We start from the raw sequence: 27,816 nt of genomic DNA on the forward strand, positions 1-27,816 counted from the left end.
AGAGAGCTGGCATGAGGCTTTGGCACTGTGTGGGCCTGACGGGAGAAAGGAACGGTGGGAGTTCCTGGTGCAGGGCTGGAGCAGGACTCCAGGTCTCCAGCAGTGACAAGGGCTAGCCCTGCCCCACCCCCGGGGTGAATTTTGCCCAGCGGGGGCAGGAGGGACTTGGGGAAGCAGCACAGAGAAGGGACGATGTGGAGCAAACGGTGGGGAGGTTTGAGGAGGGCTCAGAAATCAGAGCTGCTCAGCAGATAAGAGAGGTGGTTACCCCGCAGGGTAGTCAGACTCCCTGGGGTGCTGGGAACATGAAACTATCTTGCCAGAGGTGGATTCCCACCAGGCTGCAGAGCCCAGGGGTGTCTGCTAGGAGAGAAGAGCCAGGACTTGACTGTAGTGCCACAGGTGATGATTTTAATTTTTCCAGGTGGGTGCCCCACCTCGACTCTGCCTCAACTCCACCCCTTCCCCCAAGGCCCTGCCTTTCCCCCTGCCTATTCTCGCCTCTGCCCCACCCCTTCCCCCAAGACCCCGCCCTTGCCCCGCCTCATCCCACCCCTGCTCCGCCCCCTCCCCTAACCACCTCCCGCTGGCTGCCAAACAGTTGATCAGCAGCAGGGTGGCCAAACACTGATGGATGGGTGGCTGGTGGGTGCTTAGCACCCACTGTTTTTTCCCCATGGATGTTTCAGCCCCAGAGCACCCACAGAGTCGGCACCTGTAGTAGTGAATGTATTTCTTTGGTCAGTACTTTCTAGTGCCAGGAATGGGCCAGCACCCTGGCTGGTGCACAGCAGCTGTCATCCGTGTGATCCCGGTTGACATCAGCTGGGGATCCGGCCCAAACATCCTGCAACAGGAACTTGGGTGACAATTCTGCTGAGGCTTGAACCAGACCAGGCCCTGGCTGGCTCTGCTGGGCGTATGGGAGGGAAAAGCAGGAATGACTTAGGTTAGTCCCTGCAGCCAGCAGCTCTGGCTCTGATACCCACAGGGATGAGGGACCCCGCCTGGGAGCAGGTTTTTTACAGTCACTTTCAAAGTGTAACGGCCCTTTGGAAAGGGGAACTCGGACGGTGCATTTGTAACGCTCACCCTTATCTCCTGCTGCACCCGGTCGGAATAACTGGCCTGACAAATTTACCCTCACTGTGAATGCAGCTGTAAAAGTTTGTGAGCGTTCCTGAGATGGTACAATGACCGAGAGTAACCAGGGTTGATGGGAAAAGGTCCCAAACAAGAGACAGATGGAGTTAGTCCAAACGAAAGAGCCTCCTGCTGTAACTCACCGACTGGGTTCAGATCACGCCTGGCAAACAAGAAATGTGTGGAACCAGAAAGGAGTGAATCCAGTGCTGGAGATTAAACCTACTTGGTGGTCAAAGGAATGAGGGGATGGACTGTTCCACCCATTGCTCCCTTTTGGGGACCTGAAAGAGACTTTGGGGAGAAAATTAGGCTTCTAGAACGAGCTTCACCATCATGGTTCTCCCCTCCCCCACATCTTTTGGGACCCGAGACCTTTGTCATCCTGAGCCTGAGACATCCTGACCAGATAGGGCTGGAGAGAAGGACCCAGATGATGTCGCCTCTACCGGCTCCAGCTAATCCCAACCAAAAGCTGGGATGAAACAGGTCGGACTGTAACAACAGCCACTCCACCCTGTCTCAGCAGCAGGATGGTTGTTACCAGCTCTGATACCATCTAAGAGACAGTGCCGGGTTTACAATGGCGCCGGGCCCACACTTAGAAGGGGCCGTGGCACCCGGACTGTGGCCCTGCTGTCACGGACTCACAGGTTGTGCCCTCTCTTGGTCCCGTGGAGTCCCTGGGGGGAATCCCCTTCAGTGTGACAGCCCTTCTCGGGGGTCCAGTCTCTCTCAGGGATTAAACCTCTCCAGCTCCTGGAACCGCACCTCTCTGAGCCTTAGCACACCTGTTTCTCACCGTGGGCCCCCTCAGGGAGTCCACGTGCTCTGGACCCCCAGGGCCTCCACTCCCAGAGGGAATAATGCAACCCTGTTCTCTAGACTGGAGCGACTCTCAGCCAGCGTAAAACAGGAGGGTTTATTGAGTGTCTGAACACGGCATAGGAAACACTCAGGGCCCTCGGGCCTGGCCTCCCTCAGCACAGCACATCCCAGTCTCCCCTGCATCCAGGTGGGCTCTGCCTGCTCTCTCTCTCCAGCCCAGAGCTCCCCTGCTTCCCAGCTGGGCATCCGATATCCCCGGCCCCAAGCCTCGGCTCTGTCCATTGTCTTCTCTCCAGGTAAGCAGGGTTGCCTGGGCCTCCTCTCATCTCCTGTCCTCTGGCTGGAACCAGCTGGTCAGGTCACGGGGTCCTCTCTTCATAGCCCGTTGTCCTCCCACTGGCCAGAACTGGCTGCGACTTCTGAGCTGGGCCTCCTGGTGACCACAACCCCAGGTCACCAGTCGCTGGGGTGTCCATTCTCCAGGCCATTGGCCGGGGTCCCAAGTTCAGTCGCCGGTCCTCTGTAACAACAAACTCCCTCGCCCCTCACCTCGTTAAACCAGTAACACCCAGGGAAACTGAGTCCCACTCGCTCTGCATGCAAACCATTGGAAAAAACAAGAAACCTCCCACTTCATCACACCTGCCCCCTGTGTTCCGCCCACGCTTTGCGCCAACACCCCATCCCCACCCAGCCTCTCACCGAGGCCCTGCCTGCCGCTGACTCTGCTCCCTCCCAACCGTGCGAGCGGTGTGGGGGGCCTTGGAGGGGAAGAGGCTGAGCAGGGGTGGGGCCTTGCAGCCAAGCGTGAGCGGAGCAGGGGGCAGGGCCACAGTCCGGGAGCCAGGGCTCACAAATGATTAATCTGGCCCTGCTAAGAGCCTGTCACACAAGGGGGGCGGGTTCCTTCTAAAAAATCTGCAGCTCAAAGGGGACGGGCCCAAGGGAGGCTGGCGGACTGAAAGCCTGGCTCGGTGCTTTACCGTTCAAAGGGTTTCCCTGGTTTTTCCCTCTTCCCTTTGTCTTTGATCAAAGGTTAAAAAGGTTTTTAAGGGAAGCGAGCAGGCCGGGTTAGCGCTGTTTAATGTCGGCCAACGGCTGAGTTCTGCTAACACCTTAGGCCCGTATATTCCAGCTAAATGAATACAACAGGCCCTCCTGGACTCCCTGTGCATTACCCTCCCCTGCTGGGTTGTGCCCGAGTTTGACTGCAGGGTTGGGATCTGTTTGGTGCGGTGTGTGGGTGATCTATGCCACAGCCCCCTCTGTCCCACTGCAGGACCCAATACCCTTCCCCCTGGTTCCAACACCATCCATCCCCCAGGCTCGGGGCCTCCTCTCCCCACCCCAGGCTGAGATCATCACCAACCTCTGCTCCTCCACTGACGTCTCTTCATCCCCCACACCCTTCCCTGGAGGGAGAGGAGAATCGGGCTCCTTGCCTCCTCCTCTGGCATATGCAGCACTGAGTGCCCAGGTCATCCCTTGGGGTAAGTTCCTGCCATGGGAGACGCCTCAGGATCTGGCCTCAGTTCTAACCACCCAATTCTCTGTGTCATCCTCTCCAGAATTACTTGGCTATTAAAGCTCGTTCCGTTCAGCACTGGATCGGCTTCACCGACCAAGGGACTGAAGGCATCTGGCGCTGGGTGGACAACACTTCTGCGGTATTTACGTAAGCATGGGGCGATCCTCTGCTCTCTCCTTCCTGCCCTGGCCTTCCCCAGCTGCCCCTGCAGGTGCTTTCTACCTCAGTAGCTCCAAGGCTGAGGCCAGGGATGGAGCCACTCAGGTTTGATTTCATGCCCTGAGGACTGAACGACTCGAGGCTTTATCGGTCCCCGCAGGTCACTGTTTGCAATCTGGCCCAGGTCTCTAGTGACCAAATGGCATTGCTGCTGGGTGCCCTCTGTATGAAATGAGCTTGGGTGCTTGTTGGCCATCACAGCCAATGTACCGAGGACGGAATGGGTCACAGGGACAGAGCGCCCCTCTCAGCCTACAGAGGGGTCTCTCCAAGGCTGGTCTGGTCTGAGACATTGTGGTGAGGGGAAGCTTGTGCTGCCATGGCGTGTGTGGGTAGCAGCCTCTACCCCTGCAGCAGGGCCTTCAACAGCGCAGCCCTCCCCCACTTATGCCATTAACTAGTATAGGTTGTTATCCTCTAGTGGTCCAATCATGATGTCTGCCCTGTGCGTAGATAATGCTGTCTCTGGTCCCACGTTCATTTGGATACTTCAGAATAAAAGATCTGTCTCCTCTAGGGGGAATGTCACAAACCCTTGAGACTGGGGTGCAAATTTTTCAACCCCCCCACTCTCCATGCAGAGAGTATTCAGCCTGGCATCATAGAATCATAGACTTTAAGGTCAGAAGGGACCATTATGATCATCTAGTCTGACCTCCTGCACAACGCAGGCCACAGAATCTCACCCCCCACTCCTGTAACAAACCCCTAACCTATGTCTGAGCTATTGAAGTCCTCAAATCATGGTCTAAAGACCTCAAGGTGCAGAGAACCTTCCAGCAAGTGACCCATGCCCCACGCTGCAGAGGAAGTTGAAAAATCTCCAGGGCCTCTGCCAATCTGCCCTGGAGGAAAATTCCTTCCGAACCCCAGATATGGCGATCAGCTAAACCCTGAGCATGTGGGCAAGACTCACCAGCCAGACACCCAGGAAAGAATTCTCTGTAGTAACTCAGATCCCACCCCATCTAACATCCCATCACTGGCCATTGGGCATATTTACCGCTAGTAGTCAAAGGACCATCATGGGCAGCCATATTGGTCCCTCTACTTGCTTTAATCCCCGCTAGCACTGGATTAAAGTAATGGAATGGGTGTGACGGGTTTGGTCACAGAAACCCCCTTGGGACTGTCACCTGATGTGCTGAGACTACCTCTGAGTCTCATTTTCTCTGTAAGGCTGGGCCTCCAGAACCCTGCATTGTTCAGCCAGACATGCCAGTCTGCTCCAACACAGGCCCAGGGTCTGAACCACACGCCACAAAGATGCAGACTTAACTGAAAACAGTTTAAGAAGAGCCCCTGTCTCCAGCACCCAGACATCCAGCTCCCAATGGGATCCAAACCCGAGATGAATCCGTTTTACTCTGTATAAAGTGTATACAGGGTAAACTCATAAATTGTCCACCTTTATAACTCTGATAGAGAGATATGCACAGCTGTTTGCTCCCTCAGGTATGAATTAATAAGCAAAAGTGATTTTCTTAAGTATAAAAAGTAGGATTTAAGTGGTTCCAAGTAATAACCGACAGAACAAAGGAAGTTACCAAGCAAAATAAAACAAAACACGCAAGTCTAAGCCTAAGACAAAAAGAAACCGAGTACAGATAAAATCTCACCCTCAGAGATGTTCCAATAAGCTTCTTTCACAGACTGGACTCCTTCCTTGTCTGGGCTAATCCTTTCCCCTGGTACAGTTCTTGTTAGCTCCAGCTCAGGTGGTAACTAGGTGATTTCTCATGACTGGAAACTCCTTTGTTCTGTTCCACTCCCTTATATAGCTTTGGCACATGGCAGGAATCTTTTGTCTCCCTGGGCTGGTCTACACTAGGGGGGGGTATCGATCTAAGATACGCAACTTCAGCTACGTGAATAGCGTAGCTGAAGTCGAAGTATCTTAGATCAATTTACCTCGGGTCCTCACAGCGCGGGATCGACGTCCGCGGCTCCCCATGTTGACTCCGCTACCGCCGCTCACTCCGGTGGAGTTCCGGAGTCGACGGGAGTGCGTTCGGGGATCGATATATCGTGTCTAGATAAGACGCAATATATCGATCCCTGAAAAATCGATTGCTACCTGCCGATACGGCGGGTAGTCTGGACGTACCCTCTGAGACCCTAGCCCTCCTTCCAAATGGAAAAGCCCCAGGGTTAAGATGGATGCCAGTACCAGGTGACATGGACACATGTCCTGTGAGACCCCAAGCCTTCATTCTGCCTGGCCTGACTCACAGGAAGGCTTGGAAGTAAACAGAGCCATTTACACCCAATTGTCCTAGTCAATGGAAGCCATCAAGATTCCAAACCACCATTAATGGCCCACACTTCGCATAATTACAATAGGACCTCAGAGTTATATTTCATATTTCTAGTTTCAGGTACAAGAATGATACATTTATACAAATAGGATGACCACACTCAGTAGGTTATAAGCTTTGTAATGATATCTTACAAGAGACATTTTGCATGAAGCATATTCCAGTTACATTATATTCACCCTCATTAGCATATTTTCATTAAATCATATGGGTGCAACGTCACAATGGGCCCAATATTCCGTTGCTTTAGGGCCATTTACACTGCTCTGGCAGCATCAAGGGATTTTGAAGGAGCCTTAATCTCCTCCCTGACCCTCGCCCAGGCTATAACCTTCATAAAGAGGCTGGAGAAGAGCTGGCACAACAGCCCCTGGTGCAGGGGCTGGAGCCCTGCTGGGCTCTGGCTGTTCTATGCTTCCCAGAACCCCTACCAGGGCCTGAGCATAAGTTAAATGTACCCCAAGGCTGCTCTAGGTTACACTGAAGGTGGGGCCCAGCTTACTGGGGGTGTATCTCCTCTGGGACGGGGAGTCAGCGGGTTAAGAGCTCCTCTCTCTCTTCTCGTTCAGGAACTGGAATGAAGGGGAGCCCAATAACCAGTTAATGAACAAAAATGATGAGAACTGTGCCCACCTGCTGGACAATGGCCTGTGGAATGATGGACCCTGTAGTTTCGCTTACAGGTGGATCTGTGAAAGGGCCGCCATTGTGTAAACAGCCCCCTCTCCTCCCGGCTCTGAACACAGGCTGAAATTCATCCCTTCGCCAGGAGGCCTGGGCACAGCTTATGGCCTGTGCATCAGCCCGTTGTGCTCTTGTGCTGACCCGTTGCCCAGGGCTGAATCTCACACACATCCTAGCTGTGCCTGAGGTATCCTGGCTCCTCTCCCCATTTGCTGCTCCCAGTGAAAACACCTTCCCCCCACATTTCCCAGTGCCTGGGTCAGGCCCCCTGTGACATTCCCCTGGTGTTATCTGGTTCAGTGATCTGCTAGGTCACTCCAATCCTTGACTCTGGGAGCCAGCCTTACCCTGCTCTGCTCTAAGAATCCCCATTCCTGGGCTGTTCATGCACAGCCTCCAGCATGTAAGCTGCTTGGATTTCACAACCAAATGACACTAGCCAATATCTCCAGTCCCAGACACAGCCCTAGGAACCTCCCTCTTGCAGCATCCAGTTATGCCTGCTGAATGCTGCAAGCTTATATGAGTTTGTCAATTTAATAAAGAAATTGATATGTACCAGGCTTGTTATCCCAAGGGGAGTCTCTGACAGGCTTCAAACCAAACACACTGCTTCAGGTCGAATAAATGAACAAATTTATTAACTACACGGATAGATTTTAAGTGATTATAAGTCAAAGCATAACAAGTCGGATTTGGTCAAATGAAACAAAAGCAAAACACATTCTAAGCTGATCTTAACACTTCCGGTGCCCTTACAAACTTAGATGCTTCTCACCACAGGCTGGCTGGTTGCCCTTCGGCCAGGCTCTCCCCTTCGATCAGCGCTTCAGTCACTTGGTGGCAATGTCTGTAGATGGAGGTGGAAGAGAGGGGAAGAGCATGACAAAGTATCTCCCTTGTCTCATGTTCTTTCTTTCCTCTTGGCTTTGCCTCCCTCCCACCCCCCGGAGTCAGGTGAGCATTACCTCATCGCAGTCCCAAACTGACCAAAGGAAGGGGGGTGACTCACTCAAGAGTCCAACAGATTCTTTGAGGTTGCCTAGGCCAGTATCCTGTACTGTACTGTTACTGTAACCGGGTCCTTTCCTGGGCCACCTCCCTGCTGAACTCTTTCTCTCTACCAATAAAGCACTGTGAGGCTTTCCTTACTGCAGCACCCATGGCTTTTATTTACATACAGTTCCCACCACCAGCGATGCTATTTACAAACACACAGGTCTTCCTATCTCCTTTTTTACAGGGAGTCTCCCTTCAGCCTGGAGACTGCCCCTTCCCTGGCCATTCCCCCCTTGCACAGGCTGCCAGCCAGCCTTTATAGCTCTTCTACTAGCAGGCCCACAGGTGCAGCCAGTTCCAGAGGCCAGGCACCAGCCTTTCCCCCAGCCCCAATCTATTTCTCCTGATTGGGGCTGGCTGAGCAGGGGCTAGTTAGGTGCCTTTGCACCAGCACCCTGCTACAGTACCTAATTAAAAGCACTAAACTTTGGAATAAAAAATGTCAGTCACAGCTTTTTTATATGCTCTGAAGTTTGTCAGACATTTATTTGCAAAAACTTTGTGGTAAGGGTGAGTCAGCTGTCTTGCTGAATACAGCGTTAAATATTATGGAATACATGATGCAGCTCTTCTCTGTTTTACATTTTCTTAATCCGTATTTCTAAACTGATTTTATATTTTAAATGTACTCTTAAACCTTCATAAAGTAATCATTTCAGATTACTATATATTTAACTCACTGAAAAAAAGACATTATTTTAAATTAAACAGTCACAGGGGTTTAAGTTCATAACAATGTTCATTGCTTTTAGAAAAAGGGAACACTAATTTACTTTGTGTGATCTCCATAACAATAGACATGTTTATGAAATGTCACCAACTTTAAAAAAATGTTTCCAAAGATTTTAGGCATAACAAAGGATTTTATAGCTTACTAAGGTACTGATTTTGCTAGAGGGTTCTTGTCATAACTAGAAGGGAACGGTAACAACTCTCCTGCGTACAATGCTATAAAATCCTTCCTGGCCAGAGGCACCAAAATCCTTTTACCTGTAAAGGGTTAAGAAGCTCAGGTAAGCTGGCTGGCACCTGACCCAAAGGACGACTAAGGGGACAAGATACTTTCAAGTCTTGGGGGGAGGCTTTTGTTTGTGTGCTCTTTGTTTTTGGGTGTGTTCGCCCTTGGGACTAAGAAGGACCGGACATCAATCCATGTTTTCCAAATCTTTCTGAACCAGTCTCTCATATTTCAAACTTGTAAGTAACAGCCAGGGCCGGCTCCAGGGGTTTTGCCGCCCCAAGCAGCCAAAAAAAAAAAGCCGCAATCGCGATCTGCGGCAATTCAGCGGGAGGTCCTTTGCGCCGAGTGGGAGTCAGGGACCCTCCGCCAAATTGCCGCCGAATACCTGAAAGTGCCGCCCCGCTCCGGAGTTGCCACCCCAAGCACCTGCTTGATAAGCTGGTGCCTGGAGCAGGCCCTGGTAACAGCCAGGCAAGGTGTGTTAGTTTATCTTTGTTTTCTCAACTTGTGAATTTTCCCTTTGCTAGAGGGAAGTTTAATCTCTATTTTGTTGTAACTTTGAAACTAAGGCTAAGGGGGGTTCCTCTGGGCTCTTTGAATCTGATTCCCCTGTAAAGTTATTTTCCATCCTGATTTTACAGAGATGATTTTAACCTTTTTTTTTTTTTAAATAAAATCCTTCTTTTAAGAACCTGACTGATTTTTTCCATTGTCCAAAGACCCAGGAGTTTGGGTCTTTGGTCACTTTGTAACCAATTGGTTAGGATATAATTCTCAAGCCTCCCCAGGAAAAGGAGTGTAAGGGCTTGGGGGGATATTTTGGAGGAAGAGGAACTCCAAGTGGTCCTTTCCCTGTTTCTTGTTAAATCACTTGGTGGTGGCAGTGTACCAGGTTTTAACCTAAGCTGGTAGAAATAAGCTTAGGGGGCTTTCATGTGGGTCCCCACATCTGTACCCTAGAGTTCAGCATGGGGAAAGAACTCAGGCAGTTCTCTTAAAACTAGTTCATGAAATAGTTAGAAATAAAGAAAGGGAAACTCATTTGTCCAGCTATCTGGCAGGAAAGGGGTGTTGTCCCTTTAAGGCTGTCTTCAAGAGTGGGGTGAAGGGAGAAAAGGATAGACAGAAAAGACAGGAAGACTTTGGAAGCAAGTTTTTTGTACTATAGTCGTTAAAATTAAAATGTGTATTTTAGATAAGCGTGGTCCTTTGAAGGGTTTATTTGAAAAAAGAAAAAAAAGTCTGAAGAGCCAAGCGTTTAAGGCTATAGATGAATATTCAGATTGTGCATCTAAAAATCTATGCAAGGATTTTTTAGAGATGTGATTTTATCATCTTCAGCAACACACTAATGAAATCTTTGTAAAGCAAATTTTAAACGAAGGTCCTGCAGACTAACACGTTCTGAGTAAATATTACAGTGATGCACAACTGTTTTTGTCAGTAAATTCAGAAACTGACAGTATATACCTGGGGCTTGGCAAATACCTGTTAAATGGCTTCATTACCCCTTGTATGGCTCTTTAACAGTTTCAGTGTTGTGCTAATAGGTCTGGCAGACTGGAAGGTTATTCACTTTTAAGTTACTAGATCCCCTCCAGAGGAAGACTCACCAGGCTGTGGTGGGAGCCTGCACGAAGGCTCAGAACAGGGAAAAGAAAACCTGGAAGGGTGGACACTAAGACCCAGGGGTGCCCCAAATTTTCAGGTGCCCTGTTCAGACGAATAGCTCTCTGCTCTTATATGCTGTGCAACCCTTGGTTGTGGGGCCAGGGTCTCTTGGCTTGGTAGGAGAAGGGGCGGCCTGTGAGTCTCAGATCCATTGATAGGATGCATGTCCCCTCTATGCACATTTTGTTGGTGGAGTGCATCCTCACTAGCCGGGCTTGCATTGACTCACAGAGAGATGCACTGTGGGTAGCTATCCCACAGTGCACGGAGCTGATTGGAATGTTGGGTTGGGCTCGCAGTGCCTCATGGGATGAAAACATTTGTGCAAGTGGTTATGGGAACATGGCATCAGCCTCCCATGATGCACTTAGCTCCCTCCTTTCCTCCCTGAAATCAATGGCAAACAAACCAAGCCTTTTTCGTGCCTTTTTCCCTAAGCCAGGGTTACCTGTGCAGATGCTATAGCATGGCAAGCATGGACCCCATGCAGCCGCACACTGTTGTTGTGAGCATTGAAAACACCTCACACCTTAACCTGCAGTATTTGCAGAGCCAAAGCAGGAGCTGCCATGTGGAACAATGTGACACACATCACCTTGACACTGTGGAGCACCGCTTCTGGGCCCAGGAAACAAGCACAGACTGGTGGGACCACATCGTTATACAGCTATGGGATGACAAGCAGGGATGACATTTTCAAATGTGCAAGGCCACTTTCATGGAACTGTGCGAGGAGCTCTCCCCAGCCCTGAAGCACAGCAATACCAAATTGAGACCTGCTCTGACAGTTGAGAAGTGAGTGGCGGTCAGTGGGGAATCAGTTTGGAGTGGGTAAATCTACCGTGGGGTCTGCTCTGATCCAAGTTGCTGGGGCAATCAATAGACTTCTGCTAAGAAGGGGAGCGACTCTGGGAAACGTGCAGGATATAGTGGATGGTTTTGCCGCGATGGGGTTCCCTAACTGCGGTGGGGCGATAGACGGAATGCATATCCCTATCTTGGCATCAGACCACCTTGCCAAAGAGTACATAAACCAAAAGGGATATTTCTCAAAGGTATTGCAAGTGCTGGTGGATCACAAGGGCTGTTTCACCGACATCAATGTGGAATGGTTGGGAAAGGTACATGACACCCACATCTTCAGAAAGCTGCAAGCAGCAACTTTCTTTCCAGAGTGCAAAATAACTGTTGTTGATGTTGAAATGCCAATCGTTGTCCTTGGAGACTCAGCCTACCTCTTGCTCCCATGGCTCATGAAGCCGTACACAGGCAGTCTGGACAGCAGTAAGGAGCAGTTCAACCATAGGCTGAGCAAGTGCAGAATGGTGGTGGAATGTGCCTTTGGACGTTTAAAAGCCCACTGACGTAGTTTGCTTACTAGGTTAGACCTCAGTGAAAGCAGTATTCCCATTGTTGTTGCTGCTTGTGGTGTGCTCCATAATATCTGTGACACAAAGAGAGAAAAGTTTCCGGCGGGGTGGGGGGTGGAGGCAGATCGCCTGGCAGCCAGTTTTGAGCAGCCAGACACCAGGGGAATAAGAAGAGCAAATTGAGATGCACTGTGTCTCCGTGAGGCTTTAAGAACTAGTTTCATCCATGACCCACAGGGATGTGAACCTTATGATGCATCTGAAGAAGTGGGTTTTTTACCCACAAAAGCTTATGCCCAAATAAATCTGTTAGTCTTTAAGGTGCCACCAGACTCCTTGTTGGTTTTATGTGTGTTGTTCCTTACCAAGCTGCCCCCTTCATTGCATGTCCCCCACTGTAAACTACACCCCCGCTAACCACAGTGTGCTGAGCAAATAGAGCCTTTTCTCCTCAATCCATTAATTTTTATTATGCTCACAAGCACTGATGAGAGACAGCAAAGAAAAGTAAATATAAACTGGGGCTCATAACACTATGAGTGGGGGGAGAAACAAGGACAGGCTGCTTACAATTTGTACTGCAATAACAATCAAAGCTGTGGGAATGGGGGCCTTCTGTTCCTTGTACCCTCCCCTGGACCTGAGTACAAGGGAAACTGGAGCTTCCCCTCTCACCTTCCTCACCCCCCCCAACCCTGCATCCGAGGATGTCTGAGGAAGGAGGATGTGGAACTTGGCAACTGGGGCAGCAGGGTCAGCATAGGGTGCAGTGGGACTCTAGCATCCAGCTGCCTCTCTTGAACCTCAACCAGATGCCTCAACATGTCTGTTTGCTCTCTCATAATCTGCACCATCTCGTCCTGTGTATCACGCTCGTGTTCCCTGCATACTCTCCTGTCCTCGCAGCCATTGTGCATGTTCTCCAACAGTGCAGTCCTCCATGCACTGAGCTCGGTCTTGTCACTCTCGGAGGCACACATTAACTCATTGAACATGTCCTCCCGAGTCTTCTTTTTCCACTTTCTAGTCTGGGAAAGTCACTGTCCCGGTGTGGAGGATGCGACCACGGACAAGGTTTCAGCTGCAAAGAATGCAAAGCACAAGGGTAGCGTTGACAGTGCAGACATTGTTTGAGGTGCAAAGTTAAATCTTTTCATAAGAGAAACAGCCCTCAATGCACTTCCCTGCAAGTCACAACATAAGCAGAACCACTGCAGCTGCTAATAGAAGCGACTTGTCTGTGGCTGATAACCAGAGCAACTGTTCATCTCCCTTGTTTTCTGGTACGGGTCAGTGTAACTAAAATAAATGCTCAAGTGTGCCTGCTGGGAACTCGCTGCTGCACTTAACTGCATCCTCACAGAAAGTGTGTGTACATAGGCACCAACTCCATGGGTGCTCAGCACCCACTGGAAGCCTCATGGATCAGCACCTCCCCCTCTTTCCCAGTGTCTGCCTCCCGCGCACTGCCATCAGCTGTTCAGTGGCATGCAGGAGGCCCTGGGGGAAGGGCAGAGAGGCGTGGGAAGGGGCAGAGTGAGAGCGGGAAGAGGTGCAGTGAGCGTTTGGGGGAAGAGGTGGAATGGGGGCGGGTCCTGGGGCAGAGCCGGGGCGGGAAGAGATGGGGTAGGGTTGGGTGTTTGGGGGAAGTGGAAGAGTGGAGGTCAAGCACCCTCCCAAGAACTGAGGAAGTTGGTGCCTGTGTGTATGTGAGTGTGCGTGACTTCCCACGGGGGGGGGGGGGGAGGAGTATTGCAGGGGGAAGGGAAACCCATTGACTAAAACAGAAAGTAAGTGGCATAGGATAGCACAGGCTGAGCTAGCAATCCAAGGCAGAGTAGGGAAAGATTCCATCCCATAATATTCTGGAAAACTCTGTGGAAACTCTAAAGACCACTTTACTACACCCCCTCCTCCTGCCCCAGAGAGATGGGGCAGAGTCACGGGCCCCCCTTTCCCACCCCCAGGAGCAGCAGCAGCAGCAATGTCCCTTTTCTCCCACAGAGCTGGCAGTGGGGCCCTCCCCATATTTACCTCAGAAGCCTGGGTGTCTTGTGGGGGGAGAGGCAGGCATGCTGAGCTCTTACCCTCCTGCCCCCACCCCACAAACCCCCTGCCAGGGGCGGGAGCTGTGGCTGGCAGAGCCCCTGCCCCCCCCCCGCAGGGCTCAGAGCTAATGCCCCAGTGGGAGGCACAGTGCAGCTCCCCACTCTCTGAGCGACTGTCTCACAGCCTGGACGAAGGGTGGCTGCCACACGCACTGATGGCAATAACGTCTGGCGCAGGCCAGAGCACCCTCATCCCTGGGCAGGGCCCACCACAATCCCATTCCCCCCTCCATTCTCTCCCCCCCAGGCAGGGCCCACCACGACAACCTCCCTCCCCAATCCTTTCCTCTCCGGGCAGGGCCCACCATGAGACCAAGCACCTCCCCCTCCCTCCCTGGGCCCACCACAACGCCAAGCCCTTCCCTTCCTCTGGACAGGGTGGCCAAGCCCAAGGCTGCCAACTTAAGCCCTTCCTTGCACCCTCAGCAAGTTTGCAGATGACTCTAAGCTGAGGGGAGAGGTAGAAATGATGCAGGGTAGGGATAGGGTCCAGAGTGACCTAGACAAATTGGAGGATTGGGCCAAAAGAAATCCGATGAGGTTCAACAAGTACAAGTGCAGAGTCCTGCACTTAGGATAGAAGAATCCCATGCACCGCTACAGGCTGGGGACCATCACAGAAGGCAATTAGGTAAGTCAGGCATGACTTGCCCTTGGTGAATCCATGCTGACTGTTCCTGATCTCTTTCCTCTCCTCTAAGTGCTTCAGAATTGATTCCTTGAGGACCTGCGCCAAGATTTTTCCAGGGACTGAGGTGAGGCTGACTGGCTTGTAGTTCCCTGGATCCTACTTCCTTTTTTAAAGATGGGCACGGCAGTAGCCTTTTTCCAGTCATCCGGGACCTCCCCCGATCACCAGGAGTTTTCAAAGATAATGGCCAACGGCTCTGCAGTCACATCCGACAACTCCTTTAGCACCCTCGGATGCAGCGCATCCAGCCCCATGGACTTGTGCTCGTCCAGTTTTTCTAAATAGTCCTGAACCACTTCTTTCTCCACAGAGGGCTGGTCACCTCCTCCCCATACTGTACTGCCCAGTGCAGCAGTCTGGGAGCTGACCTTGTTTGTGAAGACAGAGGCAAAAAAAGCATTGAATACATTAGATTTTTCCACATCCTCTGTCACTAGGTTGCCTCCCCCATTCAGTGAGGGGCCCACGCTTTCCTTGACCTTCTTCTTGTTGCTAACATACCTGAAGAAACCCTTCTTGTTACTCTTAACATCTCTTACTAGCTGCAACTCCCCTGCACTTCCCAAAAACTTCCTGGATTGTCTGTGCACCACTTTGTTGTTCTCCCAGCAGATGTCAGAGTGACTGAAGTCTCCCATGAGAACCAGGGCCTGTGATCTAGTAACTTCTGTTAGTTGCTGGAAGAAAGCCTTGTCCACATCATCTCCCTGGTCTGGTGGTCTATAGCAGACTCCCACCATGATCTCCCCCTTGTTGCTCACACTTCTAAACTTAATCCAGAGACTCTCAGGTTTTTCTGCAGTTTCATTCCGGAGCTCTGAGCAGTCATATTGCTCTCTTACATACAACTCCCCCACCTTTTCTGCCCTGCCGTCCTTCCTGAACAGTTTATATCCATCCATGACAGTACTCCAGTCATGTGAGTTATCCCACCAAGTCTCTGTTATTCCAGTCACATCATAGTTTCTTGACTGTGCCAGGACTTCCAGTTCTCCCTATGTGTTTCTCAGGCTTCTTGCATTTGTGTATAGGTTCTGTAAAGATTATGATCTACTGAATCTATTCATCCTATTTGTATGCGTGTATCATTTTTGTATTCAAAGTTATGAATATTGGCTGTGTACTTGCTTGATTTTTAAGTAGCGTTAGTAAAGCATTTGGTCAGCTTCCTGAGAAATGAATGTGCAAATTAAGTGCCCAGTCAAGAAGCACTTAACAGACAATGGATCTTGGAAGGCTCCAATCCACATAAGAAGTCTACCTGAGGACCTTCAAGGTAGCATGTGAACCATGGCTGCTACCTGTAGGTTCTGAGTCATGCATAGATATGTGACTTGCCCATGTGACTCCAAAACTCCATCTTGTAGCTGGAATTCTACACAGGGGGACGGAGGGTTATCCACCCACAAAAGAAAGTCTATTTAAACCCCTGGGAGACCTCTCCATTTAGTCTTCAGCTGGCTCAAGAATAGCCTCTCCACCCCCAGGGATACCTGAAAGAAACTGGAACAAAGGACAGTAACTACAGGGGGTGTGAGTGATTGCTGGACCTCGACTAGAAGGAGACTAGTCTGGAAAAGGAAGCTTACTGGAACACCACTGGGGGTGAAGTTTTATCTGTATTCAGTTTTCTTACTGTATTAGCCTCAGACTTGGGTGTTTTGTTTTATTTTACTTGGTAATTCACTTTGTTCTGTCTGTTACTACTTGGAACCACTTAAATCCTACTAGCTGTATTTAATAAAATCACTTTTTACTTATTAATTAACCCAGAGTATGTCAGGGGGCAAGCAGCTGTGCATATCTCTCTATCAGTGTTATAGAGAGTGAACAACTTATGAGTTTACTCTGTATAAGCTTTATACAGGGTAAAATGGATTTATTTGGGGTTTGGACCCTGTTGGGAGCTGGGCACCTGAGTGTTAAAGACAGGAACACTTCTTAAGCTGCTTTCAATTAAGCCTACAGCTATTAGTGGACATGGTTTGGACTCTCACTCTAGGGAACAGGAGCTTAGATCCTCAGGGTCAACCTGGTTTAGCCCTAAAAGACATTCAGTGCTGACAGGTTACTACAACTCTGTCATCTTTTGGACCCACAGAGTGTAACTCATTTGCATACGCAGGCTGCCTGCTTTCACTCTCTTGTTTCATTTGCCTAGTTAATAAACCTGTAGTTAGTTTATTACAGGATTGGCAGCGAGCGTTGTCTTTGGTGTGTGATCTAAGGTCCAGCTGGCCTGGCAAGATAGACTGCAATGCCCACAGGGACTGTGACTCTGTGGTAAGACTGTTATAGTGCTTCAGGAATTCACTCTTCTTACTGGGTAAGTGAAAGCTAATCATAGAACAACATAGCACCAGTTTGGCGTCTCTGCCCTGAGATTGGCACTCAGGGTTGTGGGCGGCTCCAGACAGCGTGACAGTGACCAGTTGTCTCCAATATTCTCACTCTCGATTATGGGAATCTCTGTTTGATGATAAACTTATTCTTGTTTTCACTGCAGTAGAACCTCAGAGCGGTTAACCACACACCTCATTGGGAACCAGAAGTGCGCAATAAGGAAGCAACAGAGACCATTCCTTTGCTAATGGTTGTGAGATTGCTTCAGCAGCTAGTTCCTTAGGTAGGATAAACTGCATTGAGCCCTGGCATCTTGGATCCATCTAACTCGCGTTCAGGTCTGGGGAAGGTAAACAGAGTTCAGTCTGATCACCATCCAGTCTGGCTGTCTGGCTGCAGGTGTTGGCTGGGGTGGGCACAGCTGCAGGTGCTGGGGGGAGCTGTTTTTCAGGGTTCTCCTCCTCTCTCAGCCTGATTTGATGTCTGTTATAACAGAAGTTAAAGTCTTTTTTACATGGCACTTAATGCCTATTTTGCTTCAGTCTTCAGGTTAATGGTTAACGGAGACCAGGTACTCAGCACAATTAATATTAACAACCAGGGGGAAGGAACACAAGCCAAACTAGGGAATGATCAGGTTAAGGAAAAGTTCTGTTATTACAGAAGTTAAAGTCTTTTTTACATGGTTTAAGCAAGATTTGTTTTATATATACATATAAAAACCTGTTTTTTTTGTTTTTATTTTTATTAGCATGGGGGGATCAGTGTCTCCTGCGGGATTTGCGGGATCTAAGGTTTTTATGGGTGGAAGCTGGATAAAAACGCAAGCAGCAATGCGGGAGCGGGTGGGCCTGCGTATTGCAGAGCAGGACTAGAGCGGGATTAAAAAAATAGTCCCATGCAGGGCTCCCATACACATCCCAGGTCGTGCCGTCAGCAGCCTTGTCCCCAATGCCTTTCCTAGGCCCAGAGGTACATGTCCAGCCCGATGTGTTTCAGCTCCAGAGTCCTGCTGACCAGGCAGCATGACCCTGGGTTGTGCAATGGGAAGATGTCGTGTGCTTCCTGGGTACAAACAATTCTGCATTTACAGCGGATTTTCGGTTCTTTTCTTCCTCTTTTTTATTTTCATTCCTGGGAAGCGAGGGGGAGGGGTGATGTGTGGGATGGGGCTGATGTGGGGGTTGGGGACACAGCCCTCCCCTCCCCAGCCCCCCCGCTGACAAGAGCACGGGGAGGTGGCTGGGGTGCACAGGGCACTGTGGAGGGGACAACCCACAGAGAGGTGTGGCAATTGGCTGTTGAGGGCCAGAGTAGCAGAGAGTGTGAGGTGCCTCCCTACCTCCCCCTCTTCCACCCAGGTTGGGAGGTGAACTCTGCAGATGAACTTCTGAACCTTGGGGCTTCACTGACCAAGGACACAACTGTGAGTTGGGTGACTCTTGAGTTGCTGGACTAAAGACCCTGCGGGGAAAAGGACACTGCCCAACTTACCTGGGGTGGAGCTTTTGCTCAAGGTTTGTGTTAAATCTGTTTGTGACGTTTCCCCACATAATGCCGCATTGTTACTCTCCTTTATTGAAAGGCTTTTCCTACACACAGACTCTGTGCTAGTGAGAGGGGAAGTATTGCCTCTTACAGGAGCCCAGGGGGTGGTATGTAATTGTCCCAGGTCACTGGGTGGGGGCTCGAGCCAGTTTTTCATTGTGTTATTGAAACAGAACCCCTAGATACTGAACCCGACCCTTGTTGCTGCCAAGCCTGACAGGTAGAAGGGTTACATAACTAAAAAACAAACAGAGTGATATTCCTCAGGGGCTGCTTAAATAAAACCTACTCCCTCTTCAGGACTTTGTTGCACTCCCAGGAAGCAGGAGGTAAAATTTCAGAAGATCTGCAAGAGATCTGAACAGAGCAAGCACAGACACCACAGCCAAGCATTACCGTAGAACATTTCAAGTGTCATCACAGAGTGAGGCGGCAAGGTGAATCCGTAGCTGTGCATGTGGAAGAGCTAAAAATATTAGCTGACTAGCGATTGGTTGGAAATGTCCTATGTGCTGCAGGGGAGATTAGTGACACCGCAAACCAATGAAGGAATTCAAAGACGATTGCTGGCAGAAGGGGACGTAACTTGGCCCAAAGCAACAGCAATGGGAGCAGCAGTGAAAAAACGTACAAGCTTTTTCACTTAAAATGCAGGGACAATCAAAGTGACTCAGGCGCCTGAGAGGTGTTTCCGCATCAGTTTGTAACTTTACAATGGCAGATCTCAAGCCCCGGAGGGCAGAGCTGGATGTACACCTCATGTGCCCCTAGGCACTGCATCTTCAGTGCCCCCACTGCCTACAGCTGACCTTCGTGTTGCACACAGTTTTAGAGAGGTAAGACGCCCCTAGAATGCCTGGCACCCCTAGACATGTGCCTACTATGCCTATTTGGAAATCCAGCCCCGCCCGAGGGTAGACCCCAATGGTATGTCTACACAGCATACTAAGTCAGGGTTCTGACTCAGGTTTAAGACCAAGCCCCACTTCTGTCCACACAGAACTTAGTTTGACTCAGGCTTTCAGTGTCTGTGGGGTCAGAGCTGAAATCCCACTGTGATGCAAGTCAGAGCCAAAACGTTTTCTAGTGTGGATGCAGCTCAGCTCCATGTCACCAGACTCGGATGTGGAGAGTCTGCCAACACCATCTAACAATCCCCAGGGACTGCGCTTCCCGGCCCTTCAATTCCAAAACTTGCCACTTGCGTCCCAGGAACTTTATGTAACATGGGGACATGGATAATGGCCTCCTTTGTAAAGGACGTTGAGACCTTCTGAGGAAATGAGCTACAGAAGAGGTAGGTAGTCCTAGGGTGCAGGTCCAACACAGGCTGGTCTGGCCCCTCTCCTCAACAAGGGGTCAGCTGCTGCTCTGGAGGTAAAAGGCTCTTGGTATCTCCTCAACCATAAGGCCTTGTAATGTCCGAGGGACGATCTCCCTTTGGGTTCCTCACCAGGACGTCGGTTATTCCTTCCCCTGAGAATCCACCCTTGAGATTGGAGACTGGCCACTTCCCAGGGCTTTGGGAGACAAGTCAGAGCTGCGGGACACCAGTGTGGGGCTGAGGTGGGCCAGCTACTGCTCTCAGTTACCCGGGTGCAGGGCAGGAGTAACTCTACTGAATTCAATAGGGTTACTCTTGATTTTTCTGTGGAATATTCCAGCTGCTGGGGGTGGTTCCAACAGGGTTCCCACGCCTAGGAAAAAACAGAGCCTGCTCCCTTCCCCCACCTCAAGGAGCATCAATCAGCTGTTTGTAATGAACCAGCAGCTTCCTCTCCCATGCAAAGGTTGCAGTGTCTGGAGCTGGGCGGGAGCAGGGAAGGGTTTCAAACGCGCAAGGCGCTGCTTCCCCTCCACATTCTTCATTGCTGTGTAAGTGGGGTTGGACTGAGCTCCCCTCTGACGTGGAGTGATGAGCTGGGGAAACAGACTCCAGGAGCAGACTGTGTTTCTCTGGAAGCTCCCTACTGTGCCTAGGAACTCAGCAGAGGGAGCTGCTTTGCCAAAGTGACACTTTTGGCAGGTGTTGGGTTACAAATCACTTTAGTAGGGAGTGCAGGGGAATGGCAGGTTGTCACCCTGATTGTGTGAGGAAAGGGCAGCAGAAGGGTGCTTCACCTGCCCTGAGTGACGCTCACTCGCTAAGCAGGGGAGTAGGGACGCCAAATCCCCTGAGAGTGAGAGAGAAAGAGGGTGGGGACAGGTGTCTGTATCCGGGGGCGTGGGCTCTGCCTAAAGAGTCCTAGACACAATTTGACCCTCTCCCTCCCCACTGTGGGTAAAGGCAGAGCTGATCAGACACACTGGAGTGTCTTTTTTTCTTACCAGGTTTCAGAGCAGTAGCTGTATTAGTCTGTGTCAGCAAAGAGAATGAGGAATACTTGTGGCACCTTAGAGACTAACACGTTTATTTGGGCATAAGCTTTCGTGGGCTAAAACCCACATCATCAGATACATTCAGTGAAAAATACGGTAGGAAGATATATATACACAGAGAACATGAAAAAAATGGGTGTTGCCATACCAACTGTAACGAGGGTAATTAATTAAGGTGAGCTATTAGGTGAGCTATTATCAGCAGGAGAAAAAGACCTTTTGTAGTGATAATCAGGAGGGCCCATTTCCAACGGTTGACAAGCAGGTGTGAGTTAACAGTAGGGGAAAAATGAGCCTGGGGAAACAGTTTTTACTTTGTATAATGCCCCATCCACTCCCAGTCCTTATTCAAGCCTAATTTAATGGTGTCTAGTTTGCAAATTAATTCCAATTCTGCAGTTTCTCATTGGAGTCTGTTTCTGAATTTTTTTTTGTTGGAGTATTGTGACTTTGAGATCTGTAATTGAGTGACCAGGGAGGTTGACGTGTTCTCCGACTGGTTTTTGAATGTTATAATTCTTGATGTCTGATTTGTGTCCATTTATTCTTTTGCGTAGAGACTGTCCGGTTTGGCCAATGTACATGGCAGAGGGGCATCGCTAGCACATGATGGTATATATCACATTTTTATTCTCCTGCTGATAATAGCTCACCCTTTCTTCTAAATGGAAAAGTACCAGGTTTAAGATGGATTTCATTATCCGGTGAGATGGTCACATGTCACTGTAAGACCCCTAGTCTCCATTCCCCATGGGCTGGCCCACTCGTACATAGGAAGGCTTTCAAGTAACTAAGGCCATTTACAACTGATTGTTTCTGGAGCACCCTTAATGGCCTCCACTTAATATGTTTTTCCATCAGTGATACAAGTTTATAGCTTAGTCTCCTAAGTCCAGATATAGAAATAACACATGCAAACAAATAGGATGAACACACTTAGCAGATTACAAGCTTTCTAAAGACACCATAGAAGGGGTATTTAGCGTAAAGTATATTCCAGTTATGTCATATTCATAAGCATATTTCCATAAAGCACATGGAGTGCAACGTCACAGGGGCTCCAGCTGGTTCTGTTTTGTATTGGAACCCCTAGGTATTGACCCTGGCCCTGGTTGCTGCCGACTCTGCCTGGCAGAAGGTTAGTCCTGGCAAGAAAAGCAGAAAAATGACAATAGATTCCAAGGCCACTGAGAGTGTAATGTGCAAACTGGTGGGTTGTCTCTGGGAGGCGACACACAAAGCCCCTGGACACTGACCCATCGGGATAATGGTGCCAAGGGAAATTCTTCACGGTGCTGACTGCTCATTGGAGATGATCCGTCTGCACTGACAAGGTTTCAGTCCCAAGGGACAATCTGATCTATTCAGATCATGACACTGCAAGAGCCAATGCCTGCCTAGTCCACAGTGAGTGACCCCTGGAGCTCCCAGGAGAGCCAAGGGAAGGGAACGCGGAGGTGCCAGGACAGGACATTCTGGTCTGGTGCCTCAGACATCTAGGATACCCCTCGATAGTGACCGACCGTCACTGACACTTGCAGTGACGTTCCCAGCTGGCTTATAACCAATCCTGAGTCATTCAGGGGGCAAAGCACCTTTCCAGCAGTGATGAGACCCAGCTAGAGATGACTGTGTCACAGGCTGGTATTGGAACACAGCTGAGGACCTCTTACCGTCTTGGTGCTGGTGGTGGGGACAGCAGACATGGACAGATCGTATGTCTGAGATTTCGTGCTGAACATTCGGAATCCCTTGATCCATCTCCTGTACTCCTGTCTCACCTGGAGAGTGAGGGACACGGTCACTGCACTATGTAACTAACGCTGAGAAGATCAGACATGGCCACCGCGAGGCCGGTGAATGTGCTGGGTGGGCGCTGACGGGCCGTGGGCGTTACCTGGCGATTGAGGAGACAGTGCACCAGGAAGATGAAGGCTCCCTGCAGGCTGTTGACGATGGTGAATAAATACGCCATGACCGTGGCTGCTGGGCCGACTTGGAGGAGACCAAGGATCCATGTGCAGCCCAGAATGAAGAGCTGGGCAATGGCTTTAAAGGTCAGTAACCTGGGTAAAGGCAGATGGCGAGATCCCGTTACAATAACCCTATGGAGAGCGATTGGGTCAGGAGGATCCAGGCAGAGTAGGGTGGAGCTACCGGCCCCTGCTTCCCTATGTGGGACAGGGTTACTGTCAATGCAAACACACTGGGAATTCGTTCCCATGGACCCTAGATATGCTGTTCCCCTCCTGAAATCTCTCACAATCCAAGGCATCTGACCCTCCAGGATTGTTTTGTTGCCTTCTCACCTGTGGTCTCTGAGGGTGGACACATCTGCATTGAGGGAGGAGAGTTTGTTTCTGAGGATCCACACAGTCAGGGCAAAGAATGTTATATTTATCTGTGGGAAGAGTGGGAAATATTTCCTGTAAAACATCCCATCCGGTGCCAGTGACTCCTGCCAGGGCAGAGAATGATCCCAGGGGACCGAGCCGAACACTGCAGAACCAGGGAAGGCTAATTTCTGGTGGGAATTATCCCCTCTTCTGTAATATCCCCTGGCAGCTCTCGGTCCCTCCCCATGCGTGGAGCTGACAGCACAACCGGGGCTGAGATGGATCAATGAGATCACAGAGGCCAGATGCTGCTCAGAGTTTAATATGGAGCCTCTCCAGTGCAGTCAGGAGTTATTTTGCGTTTACATTGGTGTAACTGAGAGCAGGATCTGGCTCAGAGATTCCAGATCCTGCCTCTAGAATATTTCCTGCCACTTCCAGGCTGTAACAAATCCTACCCCGTGCAACTTCCTCAGGGGGTAGGGAGGAATATGTAGGGACATTTGTTTCCCCCCTACAAAAACCACTGCAGAGTGGAGCCCTCTCCCTTCCTCGTTCCTTGGGTCATTAACTCGACTAGACCAAAGTCTTCTGTCTTCACTTGGCAAAACTCCTGCTGACGTCCCTGGGAGCTGGGCCCGAGTAACGGCTGCAGGCCTGGGGATACAGCACAGGGACTCATCCCGGGACTGACCACAGCAGATGAGCCAGGTGGGACCTAACTGGGTCTTTCCTTGTGTTTTATGGGCCACGTTCCCCTCCCTGCTTCACTGAAATCAATGGGGTTGCAGAGGTGAGAGGAGAATGGGGCCCTGTGGTTCTGTGAGGTACCCACCAGGATTATGGCACAGACTGGTCCCAGGAAGCTCCAATGAAAGCCTCTCTCCAGGCTGAGCCAGCAGCTACAGGGAGGGGGGAAGAAGAATGTGACTTTAATGGGGTTACTGCCCTTTTTCAGTCCTGAGGGCAGAGAGAGGGTGTCACAGGGCAGCTGGCTCTCAAAAGCGAGATGGATCTCAGCCTGCCTGTGACATGGCCGACTCTCTTGTGGGCACCAGGCTAGCAGCCCTTCCCATGTACCTCAGCATCTCCTGCTTTCAGCCACCACTTCCTCTTCCACCTCCTCACATGACCCTTTCTGGTGGGTGGGCGCAGTATTGATGGAGGGCCAGACATGCAGCGGAGGGACATTGGCCTAGCTGCACTGAAGGAAGTGGAGCTGCCCTGATTTACACCAGCTGAGGATCTCGCCTGGGGTGTCTAGAACACGCCACGCCCTGTTTTAGTGGAGTCGCTCACTTTAGAGAGGGGATCCGCAGGGATTTGCACACAGGAAGAAGGTGCATTTGTTTCCTACCCACCAGCCCCACAAACCCAGCCTGGGAGCTGGGAGTCAAGCTGGGATCTTTCTGGCTTGTTCTTCCGCATCATCAGTGGGGTGAGGAGTGTAGATGTCTGACAGGGGGCAACTCAACTGCAGCGCTCGGGGCGGCTTAGTGTCCCTGGGGATGGGAAGGGTCCCAGGGGGACATTCAGCTCCCAGGCAGGGTGAGCCGGGAAATCTAGGTTCAAGTCAGACCTGGGGTGAGCCGGACAAGCACATGGAAGCCACATCCCAGCTCCCCTTCGGGACGGGCGCTGCACGTACTGTGTGGAAGTTCCGTAGCCACCAGGATTCACCGCTGCAGAAATAGCCACCACCAGGGCTGGGAATCCGTAGCCGAACGGGTACATGAATCTCTTCTTGAACTGGCTGGCGCTGGTGTAATTCACGACCTGCAGGTTCCAGACGGTGAGGAAGAGATGCAGGCCCTCCAGGAACATCCAGCTGAAGCAGGCCAGGAAGAGGTAGTGTAGGAGGCCAGCAATGACAGCACACGCCACCTGGGGGAGACAGAGAGCCCAGGGGCACTGCAGTTGGGAAGGGAAATGCTGAGTATGGGGGAGACCAGCTGGGGGGGGGCACACCAGTATTCTTGCTAGCACAGCTCTCCAGGTACAGCGCTCCGTGACCCAGAGATGGCAGGTTCCTCGTGCTATGGAGGGTCCTGCGGGTGCACATTGCTGATGCAGGAAGGGAGCAGAGATTAGTGGTTAGAGCAGGACTCAGGGGATCCAGGTTCTGTTCCCAGCCCTGCCACAGAGTCCCTGGGTGACCATGGGCAAGTCACGTAGGAGAGGAATTGAGGCACAGGGAGACTGTGACATAGGGATAGAACTGGCTGAACTCCAGGGGTTGGGGACACTCAGAGCACTGTGCCCAGTGTGAAGAGGCCTAACGGGGTGGAAACATCCCCCCAGGAACCCTCCCAGTGTCCTGCACAGCCCAGAATCCAGGGAGCACAAAAGGGTTCAAAGCCCCACACCCCAGCCCTGCTGCGCATGGAGGCACAGAGCAGGGGAGAATCAGGCCGTACCTGACTGCCGGGGCGGGTCACCTGGGTGAGGAAGAGCAGGTGTGCCAGGAAGAGGCAGAGGCAGAGCTGCAGGTGGAGGGAGGTGCTGACGTTGCGGATGGAGCGGCACAGGAGGAAGGTGAGGATGGCCAGGAAGAGGCACAGCAGGGAGAGGGTCAGTCCCACGTAGGTGATGATGGTCAGTGAGTAGCTCTCCTGTAACACAGCAAAGGGAGAATCACCAGTGACCCCGGCCCAGCCCCCTCGGCTCCGACTCAGCCTTTTCCCCAGCAAAGCCTCCAGTCGCTCCAGGGAGAGCTTTGCCCACAGCTGAGTGCGGAGCTCAGGGTCCAGCCCTGCGATCCGAGTCTCACGGTGAGATACCGTCACTGCGGTGGGAGCCATTAGGATGGCGAAGCTGGAGAGATGGTCACAGCTGCAGGTGGTGTGAGTGCTGTTCGTGTGCACGGCGGTGCAGCCATCTGGAGACCAGCTGCCGCTCTCAGCCACCACTTGCCAGTAGATGCAGAGAGCCTCTTCCTCCTCTTTTTTGGCCTGGAAACAAAACAGAATCATCCTCATCCTCACAGGACCACAGAATGTCGTTTCTGTTATCACATGTCTATAACAAACCTGAGGCCACTGACAGCTCCACGGCTCTCCCCACGCAGCCCCCAGTGCCCACTGGGGCCATCCCGGTGACAGCGGAGAGAGAACACAGATCCTGCTGCTCCAAAAGCCCAGGCCCTGCTATTGGAGCAAAAGGGAAATAAATCCTTGCTAGCCGTTAGCACTATGAGGAACCTGGCACATGGCTGAGCAGTTCCGACAGCATCCAGCAGAGGGCAGTGCTGTGTGCACACATACACATAGGCACTCTAACCAATTCATTACCGTATCAAAGTGTTTCATGCTGATTCCCTGAACCCCACTATCTACAGAAAGCGGCTTTCCAGTTATTCCAGCCCAGGGGTGAGCTAGGCGGAGCTGTTACCCTAGAGCACTTTGCACAGCCCTGTGTTGTGGTGCGACCCCCGGTAACCTCCTCCAGTAACACAGCCCCAATGCATCAGGAATAAGGAGGCCTCCTCTTCTCAGGACCGTCGGGAGCCAGAAAGGCAGCACGGTCTAAATGCCCAGCAGGAGATGGTGCCTTCTACCTACCCCTCTGGAGCGAGCTAGGGAGCAAAGCGAGATGCTCTTCTGTCACACACCTGTCTGTGGCGCAGGGTGAATTTTGCGGGTCTGGAGAGGTGAATGGGTCTCCCGTCTCCGACGGCCCCACTCACCACCCTGGAGTTGAGGTGACTCTTCTCCAGCTTCCCACCAGCTGGTAGATTTCCCTCGCTGAGACGTTTCGCACTGATGATGGAGTCCAAAGTGGAGTAAGAAATAAAAGCAGCAGCCCCCACACCAGCTGGGAGAGGAGAAAATCCCTCGTTAGGGAGCTGGGGACACAATGGTAAAGAATGAGCCGGCCGGGTGCCCAGGGGTCACAGTGAGTCTGTGGCAGCTCTGGGAATGGAACCCAGGATCCTGGGAATGGAACTGGACTGTGCTACCTCCTCCCTTGGAGCTGCCAGAAAAGTGTCCAGCTGGAAACGTCCAGCTGCAGGAATCAGAGATGAAGATACGGATTTTCTCAGCGAGACCAGGAGAGGGGCTGGCCAGGGATGAGCTTCCCCTGATGCTGGAGGATTCGGGGCCCTGAATATGGCAGCTGAGGGTACATGATACCCTGGTCCCCTACATCTCCATTTGGGGGTCTAGCTAGACTAGGGCATCCCTGCCCTTTCCATTCTCTGGGCCCACTTCATACCAGAGACCCTCTCATGAGCTGCCTCCCCTCTGTGCCCCCAACTCCTCACTGCTGGGGGCTCAAGCTGTGGGACAGGCAGGAACGAAGGTGTCAGCTCCATGGCCACAGCCTGAGAACCACTGGCCCAGCCAGCAAGGAGCACTCCAGGGCTAGAGACAGAGGCCAGGGCCCAGCCTGGGGATCCATGGGGAGGGAGGGAGGAACGGGGGAGCCCAGACTGGGGTTCGGTGCCCGGGAACAGCTCTGTGCCGTGGTTTGGGCCCTGGGTGTCGCCCTCCCCAGGATGGTACCTTGTGTGGCTGCCTCGGTGATTGTATCACAGCTCACGTCCATCGTCTCATCGTGAGCGCTCAGTGTGAAGACCTCGCTGTGCTGGCTGCAGTTCCCTGTGACGAGCCGCGTCTGGATAGCTGCG

At 51.4% G+C, this 27,816-nt stretch overlaps 2 protein-coding genes across 3 annotated transcripts in view; both read right to left on the reverse strand.

The window, feature by feature from the left end:
- Nucleotides 1–27,816, reverse strand: part of LOC120391382 (adhesion G protein-coupled receptor E5-like) — a 1,047,477-nt gene that overhangs the window by 996,306 nt on the left and 23,355 nt on the right. The window lies entirely within an intron of this gene.
- On the reverse strand, nucleotides 22,029–26,377 carry LOC120391400 (adhesion G protein-coupled receptor E2-like). The gene is made up of 7 exons (XM_039515054.1): nucleotides 26,216–26,377; nucleotides 25,604–26,137; nucleotides 24,835–25,070; nucleotides 24,022–24,088; nucleotides 23,160–23,251; nucleotides 22,748–22,916; nucleotides 22,029–22,631 (listed from the first exon to the last, which is right to left on the reverse strand). Exons 2-7 carry the CDS (start codon nucleotides 25,985–25,987, stop codon nucleotides 22,485–22,487), a joined length of 1,095 nt encoding a protein of 364 aa, XP_039370988.1. The 5' UTR covers nucleotides 25,988–26,137; nucleotides 26,216–26,377; the 3' UTR covers nucleotides 22,029–22,484.

Source organism: Mauremys reevesii, linkage group 25 (assembly GCF_016161935.1).
Source record: "Mauremys reevesii isolate NIE-2019 linkage group 25, ASM1616193v1, whole genome shotgun sequence".
Taxonomy (NCBI): domain Eukaryota; kingdom Metazoa; phylum Chordata; order Testudines; family Geoemydidae; genus Mauremys; species Mauremys reevesii.

Bases quoted from the DNA above. Each gene is read 5' to 3' on its own strand.
- LOC120391400 (XM_039515054.1), bottom strand. From the start codon at position 25,987: ATGGCTCCCACCGCAGTGACGGTATCTCACCGTGAGACTCGGATCGCA. The intron at 25,071-25,603 runs GTACGGCCTGAT...TGTCTCCCCCAG, and splicing joins TGACCCGCCCCGGCAGTCAG to GTGGCGTGTGCTGTCATTGC. The intron at 24,089-24,834 runs GTACGTGCAGCG...CCCTCCCTGTAG, and splicing joins GGCTACGGAACTTCCACACA to CTGCTGGCTCAGCCTGGAGA.